Below are 19,614 nucleotides of genomic sequence, written 5' to 3' on the forward strand. Positions count from 1 at the left end.
TCAGGACAAGCCACCCATTTTTCAAGTGAGCAGAACTATTGGAAGATGTGACTGACAGATGTTTCTTGTTGCCCAGGTGTTGCCTTTTAGGTTGATTGTCCAAACATTAAATAGCTCTGCATGACTAGTCTAAGTTTTCATCCTTGGTTCAAACCTATAAAGACTGCATTTCCTGTTAAAGAGGATAAACCAACATGAAGACCAGAGAGCTGTCTATGGGAGAAAAGCAAGCCATTGTCAAGCTGAGAAAATTTGGGAAATCGACCAGAGCCATTGGTCAAACATTGGGCATAGCAAGCACAACAGTTTGGGATGCCCTGAAAAAAGAAACTACTGGTGTACTGAGCAACAGACGTCCAACAGGTCGACCAAGGAAAACAACAGTAGTTGATGACAGAAATATCGTGAGGGCTGTGAAGAAGCCCCCAAAACATCAGTGAGTGACATCACCAATGACCTCCACAGTGCAGGGTGAAGGTATCACAATCCACTATTGGAAGAAGACTCAGAGAGCAGAAATATAGAGGCCACACCACTCATGAGCAGGAAGAATCAGAAGGCCAGATTGAAATTTGCAAAGAAGTGCAGAGATGAGCCGCAAAAGTTCTGCAACACAATCTGATGGACGGATGAGACCAAGATTAATCTCCAGCAAAGTGATGGAAAGGCCAAAGTGTGGAGAAAGAAAGGAACTGCTTATGATCTGAAGTGTACAAGCTCATCTGTGAAGCATGGTGGAGGTAATGTCATGGCTTGGACGTGCATGGCTGCTTCTGGAACAGGCTCATTAATATTTATTGATGATGTAACTGATGATGGTGGCAGCAGAATGAATTCAGAAGAGGACAGAAACATTTTGTTTGCCAATTTACGGAGAAATGCATTGAAACTAATCGGGAGGAAGTTTATCATGCAGCAGGAAAATGAGCTAAAGCACACTGCCAACAAAACAAAGGACTTCATCAGGGGAAAAAAGTGGAAGGTTTTAGACTGGCCAAGTCAATCACCTGACCTTAACCCAATAGAACTGCATTTCACCTCCTTAAGAGGAGACTGAAGGGAGAAACACCCCCAAAACAAACGAGCTGAAAGAAGCTGCGGTAAAAGCCTGGAATAGCATCACAAATGAAGAATCCAACAGTTTGGTGATGTTGATGGGTCGCAGGCTTGAGGCAGTTATTGCAAGAGAGGGTTATGCCACCAAATATTAAATGTTATTTACTCACCTCAGAATGCTGTGGTCTAATACAAAGGGTGATATGTCCTAAGTGGTTTAACACATCTAGATGTGAACACCAGGAAATGAAAGCTGAAATTCTGAACTCTTGTGTCAGACTCATCTTTTGATCTTAAACCCCAACGTCTTCAGTGAACAACAAAAACAAAGGAATTTTCCTTACCGTTCCAATAATTTTGGAGGGGAATAAAGTATATGTATATGTAGTATCAGAAAGCTTAAAATATGTAATGTAAGACAGTGTAGCATTAAGATGAATTAAAAAATGTCCCTGAAAAGGGCTTCATGAACAGCTAATTTTAGTCATGAAACTTATTTGCACAGTTGCTCAAAAATGTGCGAATTGTGTCTTAATTTAAAGGGTGCAGTGTGTCAACAAGGTTCCCTAATCTATGCCTGGAAAAGCACAGCTGACGTCTCCATTCACTTCAGTTGTGTCAGTGCTGGGATATAATTAAGTGGCAGGACATACTACTGGAACAGAGATATCTTCAATGTTATAAGTTACACCTGTAGTTTTGCTTCTGTTCTGATAAATGCTGTGAAAAGAAGTGGGCTAAAAGTCTAGTTTCAGTTTTTAGTATTTTATGACGCTGTATTAAAGACTCTCCCCCCATGGCAACAATCACACTCAGGGGAAAGGAACTTGAGGTAACATTTTATTGATATTTTAAGGCACTGAAATACAAAATATTGCAGAAACTGTCATTAATGCAGTCTTGGCCTTTAGAAACACACTCAGTGAGAAGGAAGTCAGTTAACAAGTTTTTTAAATCTTTAACAAAATATCAAATATTACCTCTACAAAACAACTATTATTGGCCTTGATTAGAGGAAGAAGTTTAAAAAATCCCATGTCACCTTTAATTTAAGTACAAACTCAACTGATTTGGTGTCTTCAATAAGCAGAACACATTCAGTACGCTGTTGAACACTAATGTGTCATTCCTATCTGCCACATACAGGGCCTTCATTTGCACCAGGCACACCACTTTATTTTGACAGAGTACAAAATGTGTCAGTACTGAATTTATTCCCTTTATTGCACAGATCCCACAACGGTCTCCATCTATAAGGCTTCAGCATCCTTCACACCTGTTTTACAGTGTCTACAGTCCTTAAGATGGAAGGATTTTTACAAACTTAAGACATTAATAAGTAATTAAATGCGATTTGTTGATTAGGGGACACGTCAAATAACACAGACGATGATTAGTGGAACAATAATAGACAGTTAACAAACAGGAAACCATTTGGTTTCAATTCCAGGTAGTCAAGTTTCAAATCAACACATTTAGTTTCCAGAGACCTTCAGAAACCCTAATGACAGTTAATAGATTTCATCCCAAGTATGTTAGTAAATAGTGTCTTTTATAGTTGTTTTAGTACAATAGGATGGGATACAGACGTGTCTGCGATGATGTGACAATGAAAGGAGTTATTTCAAGCAGCTCCAGTGAAGTCAGAAAATGTTTAAATGCTAAAACAACAACTGTAAACGTCATCTAGTGTTCAACACCAGATCTCCTCAGTGCTGTGTGCAAAGCACCCTCCTGCAGTGACACTCCTAAATTCATTCACTATTTAAAATAGTCCTATGATTTATTATTTATCCAACACTCTAACAACACTAATCTATATAAGTTTGGTATATAACGTTTGTTTTTGTGCGTAGCATAGAGGGAACTACTTTGAATCTGGCTGTCAGTCCCTGAGTCAAAAATAATACACAGTTCTTTGGAAAGTGGCAGGAAATAGACAAGAATTCAAAGCAGCCACACAAAATGCTGTCTTTTGAGTCTCGCTGAATGTAATGCTGGGAACAACAAAACAATGCAGCGTAAGTAGATTTGCTATTTTGAAGGAATGTGGATACACAGCCTCCTTTGCCGTGAGCTAAAATGTCAGAGCGGAGAGACCTAAAGTAATTGTTTGAGAATCTTCATGTGAAAATGTACATTGTTCCATAGCAGGTTTGTGTATGTTTTTGGTCTTCATTTTCTCTCCTATTACCGGTACATCTCATCTCAAGACCTAGTGCGAATGCAAAATATTTTAAATACACATGATCAGCAGCAGATACACATGAATCTGAGGTTACCAAAACAAACTGTAGGTCTGGTGTTTATGGGTGGCGATGGAGCAGTGGATAAGACACATCTTTGTTGTGGGAGATCTGGTTCAATTCCCACTGCGATATCAACCAATGTGCACCTGAGTCACTTAACTCTTAGTTGCTCCAGAGGTGAGCGGCCTCTGACATATATATATATAGCAAATGTAAGCATTTGGATTAAAGCGCCAGCTAATGCTCATTGGTCGCCGAACCGGTGCTTTGTTTAGTCCTGTAGGTTGCTTGTTCCTCAGCCTCCAGCCGTCTGTATCGCGTGTGGAAGAAGATCACGAAGCAGCAGGTAAACAAACTGCACAATCCTGCCATTACCAACATGGGCACTGAGGGCGAGAAATGTCCAAATTACGATACAACTTTAGCTCCCAGTTACTCAACATCCCCAAAAGTCCAAGTTTATACATATAATAAATAAATAATAGCATATGATAGAATTCATTCGTTATATGTGCTCAGATACAGCTGATGATTGTTTTTTATTAATGAAATGCTGTAAATATTGCTACTTCGCTCGTTCGTCTTCTAGTTCTTTTTCACAGTTAAGTTATTGTTTATTATACTGTTGCACAGTATCAGATGAAAGGAAGGATGAAAAAGAGTTTAAATCAACCAAATCAAACAGCTTAAAGAGTTTAGTGGGGACTTGACAGCACACTTGCATCACCAGTATTACAATTACTAAAAGTCATAAACTTTTTTTTCCCCCATAAATGAACTGCAGGTTAGATTCCCACCGCTGGAACATCATGTGACCTACCTCTCCAGCTCAGGACTGAATTCCCGCAGGTTGACAGAGGAGATTCCGCGAGGGGTGTGGTTAAAGCCTGAAGGAGGATTATGTAGAGAACAGACTGAATCTGTCTGGAAAAGATCACAAAGAAACATGACTAACTATCCATCAGATGAAGTCCAGGAAGTGATCAGTGTCTATTTTAAATATGAAATAAAACAGGTGAAAATCAATTATATAATATAAAATGTGTGTGCTCAGAGAGTAATACCCCGAGATGAAGATGAGTCCGGCTGATGTGGCTTCTCCGACCGGATACGAACACTCCACAGACAGCTCCATGGCCACAGGGTAAATGGAGAAACCAAAGAAGCCAAAAAGAGAGCAGACGGCAGCCATGGCGACTTTCTGCTCCCGCATCAGACACACCTGAGAGGAGGAGAGCAGATAGAAGGATATCAGAATATCAACAAGGCAGGAAAAACATCTTTGAAACAAAATTATGAGCATCAAATGTAGATTAAAGTTTTCCAAAAAAAGATTTGTTAAGAAGTGCTCTATCTCTGTGTACCATTCCTACCCAATCATGACATCATAAATAAATACACATAATAGATACAACAAGTGTCTAATAAACTGCTCAATCTTATTGACAAGAGTGATCCAGCTTTCCGTTTGCTATTGTAACCAGTCAATGTCTGGTAGCTTTTTACATTTACAGTTTGTTTGTCATAAAGAAATGAACAGAAGAGCTGGTTAGTTTAAATAAGCAGTACATCAACGGAAAAATCCAAATGACAAAAGAACAGTGTTTGACTGAATAAAGCTCAGAAAGAGAGCAAGAAGCACCAACAATAAATACAGCAAACACCCCTGTAATATTAGATAATGTATGTTGTAATAAGTGTTTGTAATATTCCTAGCATTCAAGTAGATACAGATGATCATCAACACTTCTTCTAATAGACATGTGAGCTGCCACCGTTTCTAAATCTAACACCATGTATATCCTTTTTTGTTTCCTTATAGTATACACCAGAACACTGAAAGGATGTCGTCTTGTTCCCCTGAATACTGCCTACGTTACATGGAGAGAATGACAATAAATTCTACCTTCAACACTGAACCTACCTATTCAACACTAACTACTTAGATATCAGTGTAGATTATTTTTCTTTAAATTTATAGTGTCTTTACTTTAAAACATTGTTAAGGTATCTCTACTGTATATAAATCCAGGATTAGGACCATAATGGAAGAGAAAAGAAGTGCTGTCCTCTGGGTAACCCCTTATGATGATTGTATTTATGCTGCACTTCATTGAACTGTTGCTTTTGCAGCGTAGTAAAATACAGTTAACTGTCAAAACACATTGATAAACAACAACATCTTAAGAGTGTTTGTACATCAAACACTGTGACTGTTCCCATCCCAATAGTTTGTTCACCATCAACATTTGTACACATTGCACACTGCACTTATTGCACATTGCATACTTATACCGTAAACCTCTGTCTGGGGAAACAACGTCAGCTTTCAGAAGTTTATGTTTTCTTTATGTAGCAGTAGATTCTATTTTCACATGTTAATTTCTGTACATTTATAATGTGACAGTACTTAAGTTGCAAAACTTAAAAAACATGCTAAATGTTCAGAGCAAATTAACTAATAACCTTCTCAAACTCCTCCTTTGATTCTCTTTTCACAACCTTGATAAATCATTCAAGAGTAGTGGCAGGACACTCTCCTTTAAATAAACTAGATATACAAGCAGGTGTTGAGCTGTAAACTATTCCTGTCTTGTGTTCTCACCACTGAGAAGGCGATGCATGCGAGAGCAGTGAAGCTCATGTTGATCTTTGTGGCTTCGATGAACTTCTTGGTCTTGTCGACATAGAGACCAAGAGCGCCGGCGCCAACAATGCCAAACACGATGAAGAGAGCGCCACAAACACCAGCGAAGTCCTGCAACAATGAGATTTTGTAGGTTTATTTAGCATGTGAGTATTATTAAAGTGTGCTTTAAAAAACACACTGCATCCAGTGTGTACAAGATCAGGGTTTGTTTTCTTTTCTTTTTATTCCATCACTGATAAATTAATCACTTTTGAGTCCTTTATTTGTGTACTTATTTATTTATTGATCCATATGTTTTCTTCCCAATTTTTACCACACAATTCCTCACTGTGTAATGCTTTTATAGACTGTAGAATGAAAATATCAAATCTGCTTTTATTGCTTATTTGATACTAACTGGTCCAGTTAATACCTAATTGTTGCCCATGGAAATCAATACGGTGTCTTATCCTCCAGTGTACTTACATTGGTGTATCCTTGCACACACATGATCTGCTCCAGCAGTGTTGAGAAGCAGGTGAAAACAGCAATGCCCGAACCGAAGCACAGCAGCAGGATGAGGTAGGCTTTGTTCCTCAGTAACTACAGACGAAACAGACAAAAGGATTTGTAAGAGAAAACTCATGGGTAAGGTCAGTGCAGCAACAGCACGCAACGAGGGAACAAGTATCAGCACAAAAGAGAACATAATATGAGCACCCAGGTTTTATTTTGCTGTCACTTGGTGTAGGTTGATGAGTGGGTTTATGTGTCGTCTACATATTTCTAGTGCATCCTCTGTTCAGATCTGTGTGTTTCACCGTAGTGACAATAAAGTTGAGGTTAAAGGTAATCAGATAATAGAGGAGGATGTGAAGGTCCTCTCTGTGGCAGCCTCAGTTTGTGATTTGGTGGTTTAACAGTGACTCTGCATAAAGGACTGACTTTATAGAACTTGTTTTTTTTTAAATGCATATCTGCTTGCATAGCACCGTTCTAGTCCCTAAACCAGTCAAAGTGCTTTACACTACATTTACACACACAGGCCACCATGCAAGGTGCCAGCTGCTCATCAGAAAGAAACTAATCATTCACACACACTGACGGCACAGCCTTGGGAAGCAATTTGGGGTTCAGTATCTTGCTCAAGGACACTTCGACATGCAGACTGGGTCGAACCACCGATCTTCCAATTAGTGGGCGACAAGCTCCACCTCCGAGCCACAGCCGCCCCATGCCTGTATTATGTTGTCGTCTGCCTGCATGTTTGTCTTTTCTACCCTCCTGTGTGCTTACCAGTTTGACCCCCTGTATGAACGGCTCAGAGCCGGACGACTCAGCACCGGCCGACGGCGGCGTCGGAGGGGCGCTGCTCCGTATCCCCACTGTTGCTAGGAAACAGATGAAGCATGCCGGGACCGCATAGGCAAGCAGCTAGAGGAGTGATGAAACACACATAATGTGATGATAAATGGATGTTAGCACCTTAAATCAAAGACAATTTATCATCATTAGCAGGTGAGGTGGCCGGGGCCACAGGCACGCACAGCTGTTATAGCTGTTCTCTGTATCAGCTGCAATTCCACAATGCCCTGTGGAAATGTTTATTTGTTCAGATTTTGTTTTTAATTTTTGCCTAGCCGGTTCACAGTAGACACTGACAGAAAACATGGGGGGAGAAAAGGAGGTTTATTTGCCCCTAAGGCCCCCAGTTTTTCCAAGATCCCCGACTTTAAAAATGTGCTGTATTTGCTAAGCACTTTGTTATGTATTCAAAACTGTATATATTTACACATGTCATGGTGCAGTGAATGCTTTAATCCATCTTCCACTGGTGCACATCAGTTCCAAAGTCCACCAGTACAGTAGCTTAATTCATCTGTCAACTGTATTGTTAACCTGACTAAGTGCCTGTACAACAATTATTTAACACGTGAAAGATTAATAAAAAATCTAAGCGGGAAAAAAAGTATTATATTACAACTGGCCCCGTTAATGTTGGAAACGTTCATCCAACTATTGATCAACATTATAACAGTAAAACGGAAACCTGACCAGATTGCTCATCGGTGGATTTGAAGATATTTCCTTAGTTCAACTCACCAGGCCAGGAATTTGTGCAGGTTTTTCAACCATCAAGGGAGATATGATGTTAGGGAGGAGGACACCTAGGGGATTGGCTGAGGAAAGAAAAGTGAAGTGTAAATGAGGGTTATTGTGGTTTTCTGTCTAACATTACAAATCCGTGCAGTCTCACTACACTTTCTGTTCCCTGTAATTCGTCCAAGTTCTTATCTGTAAGTAAAAAATACAACTAAAACAAATTGTTTTATGCTGATTATTTATCTCTGGATACATCCCTCATTTTGCTCTGCACACATAAGAGTGCTTCCCTGCGCTTTACAGCACGAGCTGAAACTGACCCACTTCCTACTTACCATTGTTACACAGAGCAGAAAACCTGGACACAAGGCAATGACTAAAACTATAAACATGTAAAAAATATTTTATATTTAGATTGTGTTTTAGACAACCTGATTCATTACGGCCAACATTAAAAGCATTTAGCAAACTGTTTTTTCTTTTATACACAAGGGCTGAATAAAAATATACATAGTATTCCCAGCACATTCCTTTTTGACAAGAGTCTACATGTCAGTGTGCGTATTTCTACTGAGGTTTAGACCAATTTTACCACAAATACACAAGCTGCTATCATACTTCAACTAGCCGCATGTACTGTTTCATAAAAGGAAAGGACCTCTGATGATGGAGGTGAAGGTGTTTTTATTTCACCATCTTTGACGCTCCAACAATGTTATCTAAAATAGCTTCAGGACATTTAAAGGACAGTTTTACCTGCTGATATGGCTGACAGATTCACAACAAACATTGAATTTCCCCTTGTGGGATTAATAAAGTATGTGTCCTTCCTCTTCCTCCAACCTCTCCTCTGACCCCTCCTCCTCCGACAGCTGGTCCGAAATTATAAGGTTGTTACTTTTGCTTTTGTTGTCTGATCATTAAAGATGTAACTGATGGTTTAAAGCTGGCTTGTTCTTGTTCTCTTTTTAAATAAAAAAAAAATAATAATGTTTTAGGGAATCCTCAAAATTTAAAACACGTTCACACACCTTGTTCAGGGGTGCTTCAACAGCTAAATATGGTCAAAGTAGTATGAATTACAGCAGCAACAACAATTGATTTTTGTTCACTTGGGGGCATAAGTAGTTCACAATAAACTCTAAAAAACACACTCCTAATATTTATTTATTTGAATCCCCACTAGCCACTACCAAGGCAGCAACTACTCTCAATGTATAAACTTGTTTTGGCTGATGTGTTGCTTTCTTTTTTAAATCATGTATCATTAAAACCCACAGAAGACTGTGGAAGCTGTATAGCTAATTCACACCAGCTCACAGTAATAATAAAAAGTAAATCACTCACACATAGAGGCGATCATGTTAGCTGTGGTGCGCTGGTGTTCAGGGAACCACAGAGATGCCAGCTTGGTGGGGGTGAAAATGATGAGGGGCTGAGCCAGGGCACCAAGGGTCTGACCCATAAACACTACAGGGTACTGGACTTTAAAACCCTCCATCGGCAGTGTCCCGCAGGAGCGCAACAGGGCTCCAATCATGTTCAACCAGGATCCCAGAATCAGCTGAAAGAAGGGTGAAACGTCAAAATGCTAACAGACTTAAGTAGTAATCTACACTCTATCCCTCCATTTTTGGTGCTAAGAGCCAATTCCTGTTATGTTTCTGCACGGCATTTCTCAAAGATTGCCTGTGAATCAAGAAGTGTTCTTTTTTTCCTTTGGTTTTCAGTTCATGGAGTTTCTGTAGGCGATGCTCTTGTCTTTGTCAGTTTGTCCATGGCGGCTTTCGCTCCTCGCCTCTTAGACTCAAAGTATTTACAATGGATAAAGTTTTACGAGGTTTGATTCGCTTATATGTGTATCAATCTGCAAATCAGAATAGTAAAAAATGTACAGGTTCTAGTATCACATCAAATAGATCCTATACAAACTACAGAGCAATATTCATTGCATTTCTTTCTCTACGCAGTTATTGTCCAAATATTTTGTAAAAAAATATGTTTAAGTTTAGTATCATATTCGTTAGCACCAACTTGTAGTAAGTAAAAACGTTTTGAGCATGCTGAAACAATAAATTAAATTCTTTTAGTCATTTACATGTCCAGTCTGTTTTCTCTCTGCATCCATCTGAAGGCTTTCGGCAGACACAAATAATATTTTAGAATATTAATATCTTCTCCTCCTGGACTTGTAAAACAATTTGCCGGTCCTTAGTTACAGATTTGTGTTGTCGTAATACCAAACAAACGCCAGACTCCTCTGTTTGAATTGGCTCTAACTGAAACCGTCACTAAAACAAAACAAAAAGGAACAGTAGGGTACCATCTAGTTTCCTGGAAAACGTAGTTCCATTATACTGTATCAAGTATAACGGCTATAGCCTACAAAACAAATTACACAAGAGCCCCCTGGTGAGGTTTGTACCGTGATGCGTAGCCCGAAGGTGTCCAGCATCCATGAGGTCCCAAAGCTGAGCGGTATCGCCACCACCATGTAGACCAGTGACAACCAGTTGATTTCGTTGAGAGTGACATTCAGATACTGGGCAGACTCGTCCGCTACTGGTGCAAAGGTCAGCCATATCTATGGGAAGACACATGAGAAGATTTATTAAAAGATTTGGTCTGTATGTCTTTAAAAAAAAAGTGACATCTACTCTTACAAAATTATTGCTGATATTAATTTGTGAAAATATAACCGATTATGAAATATTGCTAAAGTTATTCTTCAGACGTGAGAAATACATATTAAAAATGGTAACTGAGTACTAGATCATTCCTTTAGGATTAAGATATGAATATAAGATACCAATTTTCTGTGACAATTATTGTCTAATAAATCTAACAAAGATTATCATTTGGGATGGCGTCTTTAAATATGAAATAATGGGTTCACTTCCTAAATACAAAAACACCAGCATCCCGGAAAAGCTTAATCTAGGAAGTCCAAATTTCAGGAATTACAAATATATTTTCATATTGGGGCTTATTTTACCAACTCAACAATAACACACATGATAAGAAAATATATTAAAGAAGAAAAATAAGTAAATTTAACTGATGACAAAGTTGGCGACATCAAAACATTCATTTACTTTGTGCTTTTATCCAAAGTGCTTTACAATTTGACTCTCATCCACCCATACACACACACGCACACACGCACACACACTCTGCTACTGTTTCCATCATGTTAAAAGTATGCTGTAAATAACAGATGAAAGGATCACGACAGTCTTTTATTCTTTCACACTTTTTTGGTCATGTGTACATTAAGATTCCTCATATTGAGTGTGTTAATATTTGATAATATAACTGATCAAACTCACAAATCTTTGCAATGTAAAACACCATGGTTTGAACTTCAAAACTGCTGTTAACATAACATATTAACGACAGTTTATCTAGTTACATTTTCTTAGTGGTTAAACCTACAAAACCAGTTGCACTGTGTGTTTTAAGTGATCAGATTTCCCTTAGTATCTTGATGCCATGTGACCTGGACACATTAGGAGGAAATGACAAGACTTACTCAGCTCATGTGAGAGAGAAATGCTTATTATGGTTTATTCCGACCTGTCTTATGACACCACTTAACGTACACGCCATGCCATTTTCATGCTACTGAACAAACTGGGAAAAGCGACAACACTGTCATGAAACGCTGCTGAGAAGGTGAAAAGATTTCTCCCAGAAAAAGAAAATTCTTTTCAATTTACATGAGTTTTTTCATTTTATGATCATGTTGCTTTAGACTTTTTACTACATTTTAGAAGGAATTATTAGTTGACACTACATCTACACTCACCTAAAGGATTATTAGGAACACCATACTAATACTGTGTTTGACCCCCTTTCGCCTTCAGAACTGCCTTAATTCAACAAGGTGCTGAAAGCATTCTTTAGAAATGTTGGCCCATATTAATAGGATAGCATCTTGCAGTTGATGGATAGGATGGGTACATGGTGGCCATAAAGGGATGGACATGGTCAGAAACAATGCTCAGGTAGGCCGTGGCATTTAAACGATGCCCAATTGGCACTAAGGGGCCTAAAGTGTGCCAAGAAAACATCCCCCACACCATTACACCACCACCACCAGCCTGCACAGTGGTAACAAGGCATGATGGATCCATGTTCTCATTCTGTTTACGCCAAATTCTGACTCGACCATCTGAATGTCTCAACAGAAATCGAGACTCATCAGACCAGGCAACATTTTTCCACTCTTCAACTGTCCAATTTTGGTGAGCTCTTGCAAATTGTAGCCTCTTTTTCCTATTTGTAGTGGAGATGAGTGGTACCCGGTGGGGTCTTCTGCTGCTGTAGCCCATCCGCCTCAAGGTTGTGCGTGTTGTGGCTTCACAAATGCTTTGCTGCATACCTCGGTTGTAACGAGTGATTATTTCAGTCAAAGTTGCTCTTCTATCAGCTTGAATAAGTCGGCCCATTCTCCTCTGACCTCTAGCATCAACAAGGCATTTTTGCCCACAGGACTGCCGCATACTGGATGTTTTTCCCTTTTCACACCATTCTTTGTAAACCCTAGAAATGGTTGTGCGTAACTGAGCAGCTCGTCTGGCACCAACAACCATGCCACGCTCAAAATTGCTTAAATCACCTTTCTTTCCCATTCTGACATTCAGTTTGGAGTTCAGGAGATTGTCTTGATCAGGACCACACCCCTAAATGCATTGAAGCAACTGCCATGTGATTGGTTGATTAGATAATTGCATTAATGAGAAATTAAACAGGTGTTCCTAATAATCCTTTAGGTGAGTGTATTTCACAGCTATTGTTACTCGTTACTTCTCAGATCAATATATGATATATGAAAGATTTTAATTATTTGAATATTCTAATTATTATTATTTATAAAATATACATTGCTATAGATTCAACTACCCAAACAGTTTAAGGTGTTAGCTCTACTATGAAATTAAAATGAAACTTACACATACTTATTAATGAATCAGTACTAATTTTCCAATAATAGAATAAATATAGCACTCTGAATGGGGACAATGTTGCACAAGGAGTACTTTTATATTTGATTCTTTAAATATGTTTAGCAGTTCACACGCTTGTAGCCTACATTTACTTTTACTATTTTGAAAGCAGGACTGAGATTATTTTTCATTGTGGTGTTGCTACTTCTAGTTAAGTAAAAGATGTTAATATCACCACTTGGGTTATGTTTACAATTGAATTAAATGTATAGAGGATTTTGGTGTAAACTGGTGAAGGTCATCACAGCAACACATTTTGAAAAACACAATACAATTAAGGCATGCTTGTTATTAAAAGTACTGAGTTTGAACTTATCTGCAGACACATTTGGATATTGGATCACAGCATCCCTCATGTGTTGTGACGTCGGGTGAAACTTCCCGATTAACCCGTACTACGAAAGGTGGATAGGTGTTAATCAAGGTCTGTTGCCACGGCAATTTACGCTGCATCTCTAAACTGTTCCAAGCAGGTTCTGTTCGTGGTTAACTCAAGGTTACCCTGTATACATACACACCACATCTGTACACCACTTGATAAAATATTTTTAAGATTTCATCCTGACTTGTTCCACTGAGGTTGCAGCTGAAATGAAGTTGTTCTTAACACAACAGCATTATGCTCATACAGCGAACCCTGCAGCCACTGTGATTTTAGGGAGAAGATCTTAATTAATTAACAGGCCGGTTTCTGTAGGCTATAACTGAATTATCCTAAGTGTATTCATATATGTAGATTGACTATTTTTTCGGTGTCCAAAAAATACGGAGCCAGGGTGGGGTTAATAAAAATCCTAGATGAAAGTGTCAAATGTACACAAACAAAACTCGGAAAATCCCTGAAATTAAAGTCACAAAAAATCTAAATCACTCTGGTGTTTTCTTGTGAATACGACCAATCCAAGTCTCTAAGGTGAATAATATAGTGATTGTGGGCTAAACTCAAGTATTTCTTCTTTGCTAATTTCAATTGTCTAATATATACTTTCCACTGCATGCATAATACACTGAAGAGGTGTGTGTGATGTTGCAGCTTTGCAAAGGGAAGTTTCTCTGTGTAAATGTGTGACTATAATGTCAGAGAATAAGTTTTTTACTTGTAGATTAATCTTGGAAATTCATTTTTTTCCCCTCAGATTATTACCCCTCAACGTTGGCTCCATTGCATTGCAATTATTACAATGGACCTTATGTGCAGTACCTAACATCTTAATTATGTTAGGTCTACACATAAAAGACTCCATAAATACCAAACAGAGAAACAAACAAGAATACTGTGAAGATAATTACAAATTTACTCAATGCGATGCCAACATGCCTCCCGTTAACATGTCTTTAAACTCTATATATCCTGACACCATCAACGTGCATTCTTCTGGGGAATATACGGAGCATGCACCGTTGCTGTGCCCCTTTCATGCAATAACACCAACATCTTATTCACCGTTGTAGTACTGATTAACAACAGTGTAGGCGGTCACAGTTTGTCAAACCGAGTTAACTCCCTTCGTAGTACAGGCCACAGATTTCCCCCAGTAACCTAGAATCTGACCTGATCACAAATCACCAATGTTTTCACTTTTTGGGTTCTCCGGAGGTGCAGCCTATTGCAGCATGCAATGGATGATACGAATGTCTCTTTTCGCATGGGTAAGAGACATACAACTGTGCATTCACATGCTCTTAAGTAACCAGATTACCGTGTGATTGCGGTAGAGACCTTATCTCTTAAACACCATGTTAACAAGATCCCTGGTTCTGTAATTGGGTAAGGGATTAGAGAAACCAGTGAACACAGCTACATTTCTGCAGAAGAAACCTGATTTCCTGGCCACGTACAGGCATAAGAATGTGTTTAACTCCGATCCGATTATTGAGTTTTCTGCTTCAAGACATAATCTTTCAAGTCAAAGCCAGGACGCAGAGTGAGATTCTCTGGTACTAACCATTCCAAGGTCTAGGCTAAAAACCAAAGGAGACAGGGCCTTTGCTGCAGATTCACACACTTCTTCAAAAAAGTTTTCACTGTGTGATGCATGTGACAATGCAATACTCAGGTTTCAGTATTGTGAAACATCTCACATTTAGGAATATAATAAAAATAGTGTAGTAATAGTCTTAGTGCTGCGCTTGGTGGGAATTGTTGGGTTTCTTTAAATAACATCACAGAGTACGGTCTAGACCTGCTCTTTTATGAAAAGCGCTGTGAGATAACTGTTGTTGTGATTTGGCGCTATATAAATAAAACTGAATTGAATTGTCTTTACACAAAGCAACCATACATTGCCTAAATAAATACTGTCTAAAAGTTGCTAATTTATTATTTAAAATCAGGAAATGTCAGATATAGAAGAATGGGCAATCACAAGAAATTTGATACCAGTTTCTGGTACTCTGTGCTAAAGATACATAATTTGGTTGGCACCGAAAAATAATTGATATTTTATACCCAACCCTGATGGGAAGTAGCTTAATTGGTGTTTTATTTTTATTTATCTCAACAGAAAGATCTGGTTTTTCATGTGTAGTCTTCCCACATGACCGTGACACTTTGTGTGGTTGAACACCAACATACAATGTTAGTACGGTTCTCAAAATTCATGCTAAATCAATTTCCAAGGCAACGATGAACAGCCCACCACAGGTTTTTGTAAATCACACCCTGAACCCTCAGTAGGGCTGCTAATGTCAGACAGATTGATGTCTTAACTGGCTCATCAGCTGTTATTTGCCACATCATGAATGACTCTCCGCCAGCTGAGCATCCTTTGTGAGTGGGAACACCAGCCCCACGGAAACAATAGCTCCCACAGAGAGGACAAGTCCCATGGGAGCTGGAAATAGGTGAGGGAGGCCTCAGTTTGCATGACTAAAACAGGCACACTTGCCTACAGGCACACTCAGCTTTACAATGACAGCATCCCCTAGGAATAGATAAAGGGTGTACCAAATGTCATTTATCTGGTCACATTTCTAAGAAGGAAAAGGAAGGAAGCACCTAAAGTTGCAGTTTCTATTTTGTGCAGAAATAGAAAGAGCGCTTAGCATGGACATTTTTTAAACTTTAAAAGGTCCCATGGCTTTGAATGTGTAATTTTTCCATGATTTGGCATGTTTCTGCACTACTAAAACAGCATTTTCTTAATTCATAATTGGAGTTTATCTTGGGATGCAGGGGTCCACCTCAGCAAAATGATGACAAATAAATGCATTAATGTCCTTGTATTTTAGTAAATCTTGGGAGTTTTTTTCCCCATGGAAAGAGCTGCAAGCCTAATCTAACAGATGGAAACATGCAAACTACAGGCTTATTTGGCCTCTGTTTGTTTACATTTTGGGAAATTGCCACCTTTAAAAGTATGCCAAATGAAGCGTTTTCTGATTGCAGTGTACCCATAAATGTACAGACAGCTATCAATGGATTACTTTTCTCAGAGTGTCTTTTTTTCTATCATTGCTAAGCAGATTTATGGACATATATGGACAACAGAGATAAGAATTATATCAACATGGGTTTCATGTTCGTGTTATGGCTTTGTCCTGCTGAATGTCCATTTTCCTCACAGACCATATCTTCTAGTTTCCAGATGGCTAAAATGCTTTCCAGAACGGTTGGTTAAATTACAGGCAAACCAGAGTGCATATTTCACCCCCCTCCAATACCAATCATGTTCAAATGTGTTTATATAACAAAAAACCTTTGCAGCTCAGGTGCATCATCTTGCAGTGTGACACACTACACGGGACCAAACACAGATGTCACACCAAACACTGCACATCTGTAGAGTCGGTCATCTGTAGAGTCGGTCATTTTTAGCTTTGCATTGTGCGGTCTGAATTTGGCATTAATAGAAAGTCACTTCAAAGTATTTCGAGTAAAAGTTATCTTCTGGGTCTTTTCTACCATACGACACATATTTTTTGATAAGAGACTGAATTAACTTATATGTATTTGATGGAAGCTGTCAATTTTTTTTGAGGCAAGCAAACGTTACTGCATATTGTCAGGTAAGTTACTCACCGTTGCGTTGGAGCAGTTTAACAGACACACCACCAGCAGAACAAACCACCTCCTCTTGTAAACTTTAAAAACTAGCAGTTTCTTCAGTTCTGTGTTTGGACTTTCGGGAACATTAGAGGAAACAGTCTGAATCTCGCTGCAGGCTTCGCCAACATCCTCCATTGTTGACAAGTTCACCGGTTAAGCTAGAAACAGAAGCTAACGTTAGCAAACACTGCTGAAAAGTCGCTGTTCGCGATCACACTTGGTCTGTAAAAACGGGCGTATGTTCAGTACAAGCTGTAAATCCATTGTGTTGTCTTCTGATGGGTTATAAAGTAATTTTATCCCTACAGTTTGCAGCTGGTAGAAGTCGGCAAACACCCCGGAGTGTAGTTGTAACTTACTGTACCAAAGATCTTCTATGAAGAGGATGAACCACTCGGTTGCTAAAACTACAGCCGTGGACATACGCAAATATACACTGCTCAAAAAAATACTTGCAAGAGAACAATTGACAGTTATGACAGCATAACATCATGTCAGTTAAACTTCAGTGATATAAGTCTGTCGAGTTAGGAAACATAAGCGATTGTGAATCACTGTCAACTGTTTTGGTGCAAATGAAAGTGACAACAGGTGCAAAAGGGAATGGTTTTGCAGGTGGTGGCCACATAGAGTGGCTCTCTCCTTACCCTGATTGTTCTCTAGTTTTGCATTTTGCTAGTGTCCTCGTGACTCCTGGTAGCATGAGGTTGTACCATTCAAGTTACACAGGTAGCCCAGCTTCTTCAGGATGGCACATCCATACAAGAAGGTTTGCTGTGTCTCCCAGCACAGTCTCAAGAGCATGGAGGAGATACCAGGAGACGGGCCATTACACGAGGACAGCTGCACAGGGCTGTAGAAGGGCATCAACCCAGCAGCAGGACTGGTATCTGCTCCTTTGTGTGAGCACGAAAAGGAGGAGCACTGCCAGAGCCCTACAAAATGACCTCCAGTGCGCTATGTGTGCATGTTTCTGACTAAACTGTCAGAAAGACACTGCATGAGGGTGGCATGAGGGCCAGATGTCCTCTAGTGGGATCTGTGCTCACAGCCCAGCACCGTACTCGATTGGCATTCGCCAGAGAACACCAGAATTGGCAGTTACACCATTTGTGCCCTGTTCTTTTCACAGATGAGAGCAGCTTCACACTGAGCACATATGAAAGACGTGAAAGAGTCTGGAGACATCTTGGTGAACGTTATGCTGCCTGCAACATCACCCAGCATGACCTGTTTGGCGGTGGGTCAGTGATGATCTGGGGAGGCATATCCTTGGAGGGTTGCACAGACCTCTGTGTGCTAGCCAATGGTACACTGACTGCTGTTAGATACTGGGGTGAAATCGTCAGAGCCACTGAGAGAGCTAACGCTGGTGCAGTGGGCCCTGGGTTCCTCCTCGTGCAGCACAATGCCCGGCATCATGTGCTCAGAGTGTGTAGGCATTTCCTGGATGATGAAGGCACTGATGCCGTTGACTGGCCCTCACGTTCACCAGACCTGAATCCAACTTACTTCACCTTGATTTTTCGGTGTGATTTTGAATCTAGCGCTCACTTGGCTGGTGATTTTGGTTTCCACTGACCGTTGGCATTTTTTTTTCAATGAATTATACAATGTACAGTAAAGTTAATTGAGATCTGATGTGTGATTTAAGTGTTCCCTTCATTTTTTTGAGCAGTGTACAACTATAACAGTAGAACCCTTACATTGATGTTCCTTGGTGTAAAGATGCAGGAAGTGACTAGCTAACATCATAGTGCCAGCAAACTAGTAACTTAATTACCTGTAGGCTGCTGTACTGTATAGCCATAGCCCTATTTGAAATACCTATATTAACGCTAAACTAGACTGCTGTATATGTTTTGTCTCTGTGTCTTTGTGTGTCTCTGGAGCTGCTCTAAAAGGCAAATTTCCCCCGGTGTGGGATCATTAAAGTTGATCTCATCTTGTTTTAGTAATTGTACACAAATCATGACTGCTTTTTAAAACTGTGTATTTATTTGTTAAAACAAATGCAAATGAACTTAATCATAACAAAGTAGTGCTGACATTGCACTTTCATAGCATATGACCTGCATGACCATGAAGCCATAACCTGTAACCCTTCTGCCATCAGGGCGCTCCCTAGCATATAACACGATTAACAGTAACACAACAGAATCTATTTTGTATGTTTCTGTCCTGACTTGTTGTATGTTTGTAGTTGATTCAGGAAACGAATGATAATGAATTGTTTCATGGCATTCAAAAGGTCACGAGTCACTGGTGTTAAAGTCCAAGTCGAGCTGCAAGTCTGAAAAAAAACCCAAGTACTATACAGATGCAACCAGACACAAGCATGCAGAGAAATTGTTCCTGTCAGTATGTTGCTATTTTATATAATATATATATATATATATATATATATATATATATATATGATGTTTTGGGATTTATATTACTGCTGCATAAAACACATCTGTGCTTGTTTGCCTTAAATAGTTCAATCAGATCACTGTCCTCTTGCTGGTGATTTGGAGG

At 39.4% G+C, this 19,614-nt stretch overlaps 1 protein-coding gene across 1 annotated transcript; it reads right to left on the minus strand.

Moving 5' to 3' along the window:
* Nucleotides 1-1,883: 1,883 nt before the first annotated feature.
* On the minus strand, nucleotides 1,884-17,461 carry slc49a3 (solute carrier family 49 member 3). The gene is made up of 10 exons (XM_038699960.1): nucleotides 17,068-17,461; nucleotides 10,463-10,621; nucleotides 9,385-9,601; nucleotides 8,038-8,114; nucleotides 7,231-7,368; nucleotides 6,421-6,537; nucleotides 5,911-6,063; nucleotides 4,370-4,527; nucleotides 4,126-4,229; nucleotides 1,884-3,691 (listed from the first exon to the last, which is right to left on the minus strand). Exons 1-10 carry the CDS (start codon nucleotides 17,227-17,229, stop codon nucleotides 3,543-3,545), a joined length of 1,434 nt encoding a protein of 477 aa, XP_038555888.1. The 5' UTR covers nucleotides 17,230-17,461; the 3' UTR covers nucleotides 1,884-3,542.
* Nucleotides 17,462-19,614: the final 2,153 nt, after the last annotated feature.

Source organism: Micropterus salmoides, unplaced genomic scaffold (assembly GCF_014851395.1).
Source record: "Micropterus salmoides isolate LMB-PRFRI ecotype aquatic unplaced genomic scaffold, ASM1485139v1 Ms_hic_scaffold_5, whole genome shotgun sequence".
Lineage (NCBI taxonomy): Eukaryota > Metazoa > Chordata > Actinopteri > Centrarchiformes > Centrarchidae > Micropterus > Micropterus salmoides.

Bases quoted from the DNA above. Each gene is read 5' to 3' on its own strand.
- slc49a3 (XM_038699960.1), bottom strand. From the start codon at position 17,229: ATGGAGGATGTTGGCGAAGCCTGCAGCGAGATTCAGACTGTTTCCTCT. The intron at 4,528-5,910 runs GTGAGAACACAA...TCCTCCTCTCAG, and splicing joins CATGCATCGCCTTCTCAGTG to GTGTGTCTGATGCGGGAGCA. The intron at 3,692-4,125 runs GTAGGTCACATG...TCTCGCCCTCAG, and splicing joins TTCAGTCCTGAGCTGGAGAG to TGCCCATGTTGGTAATGGCA.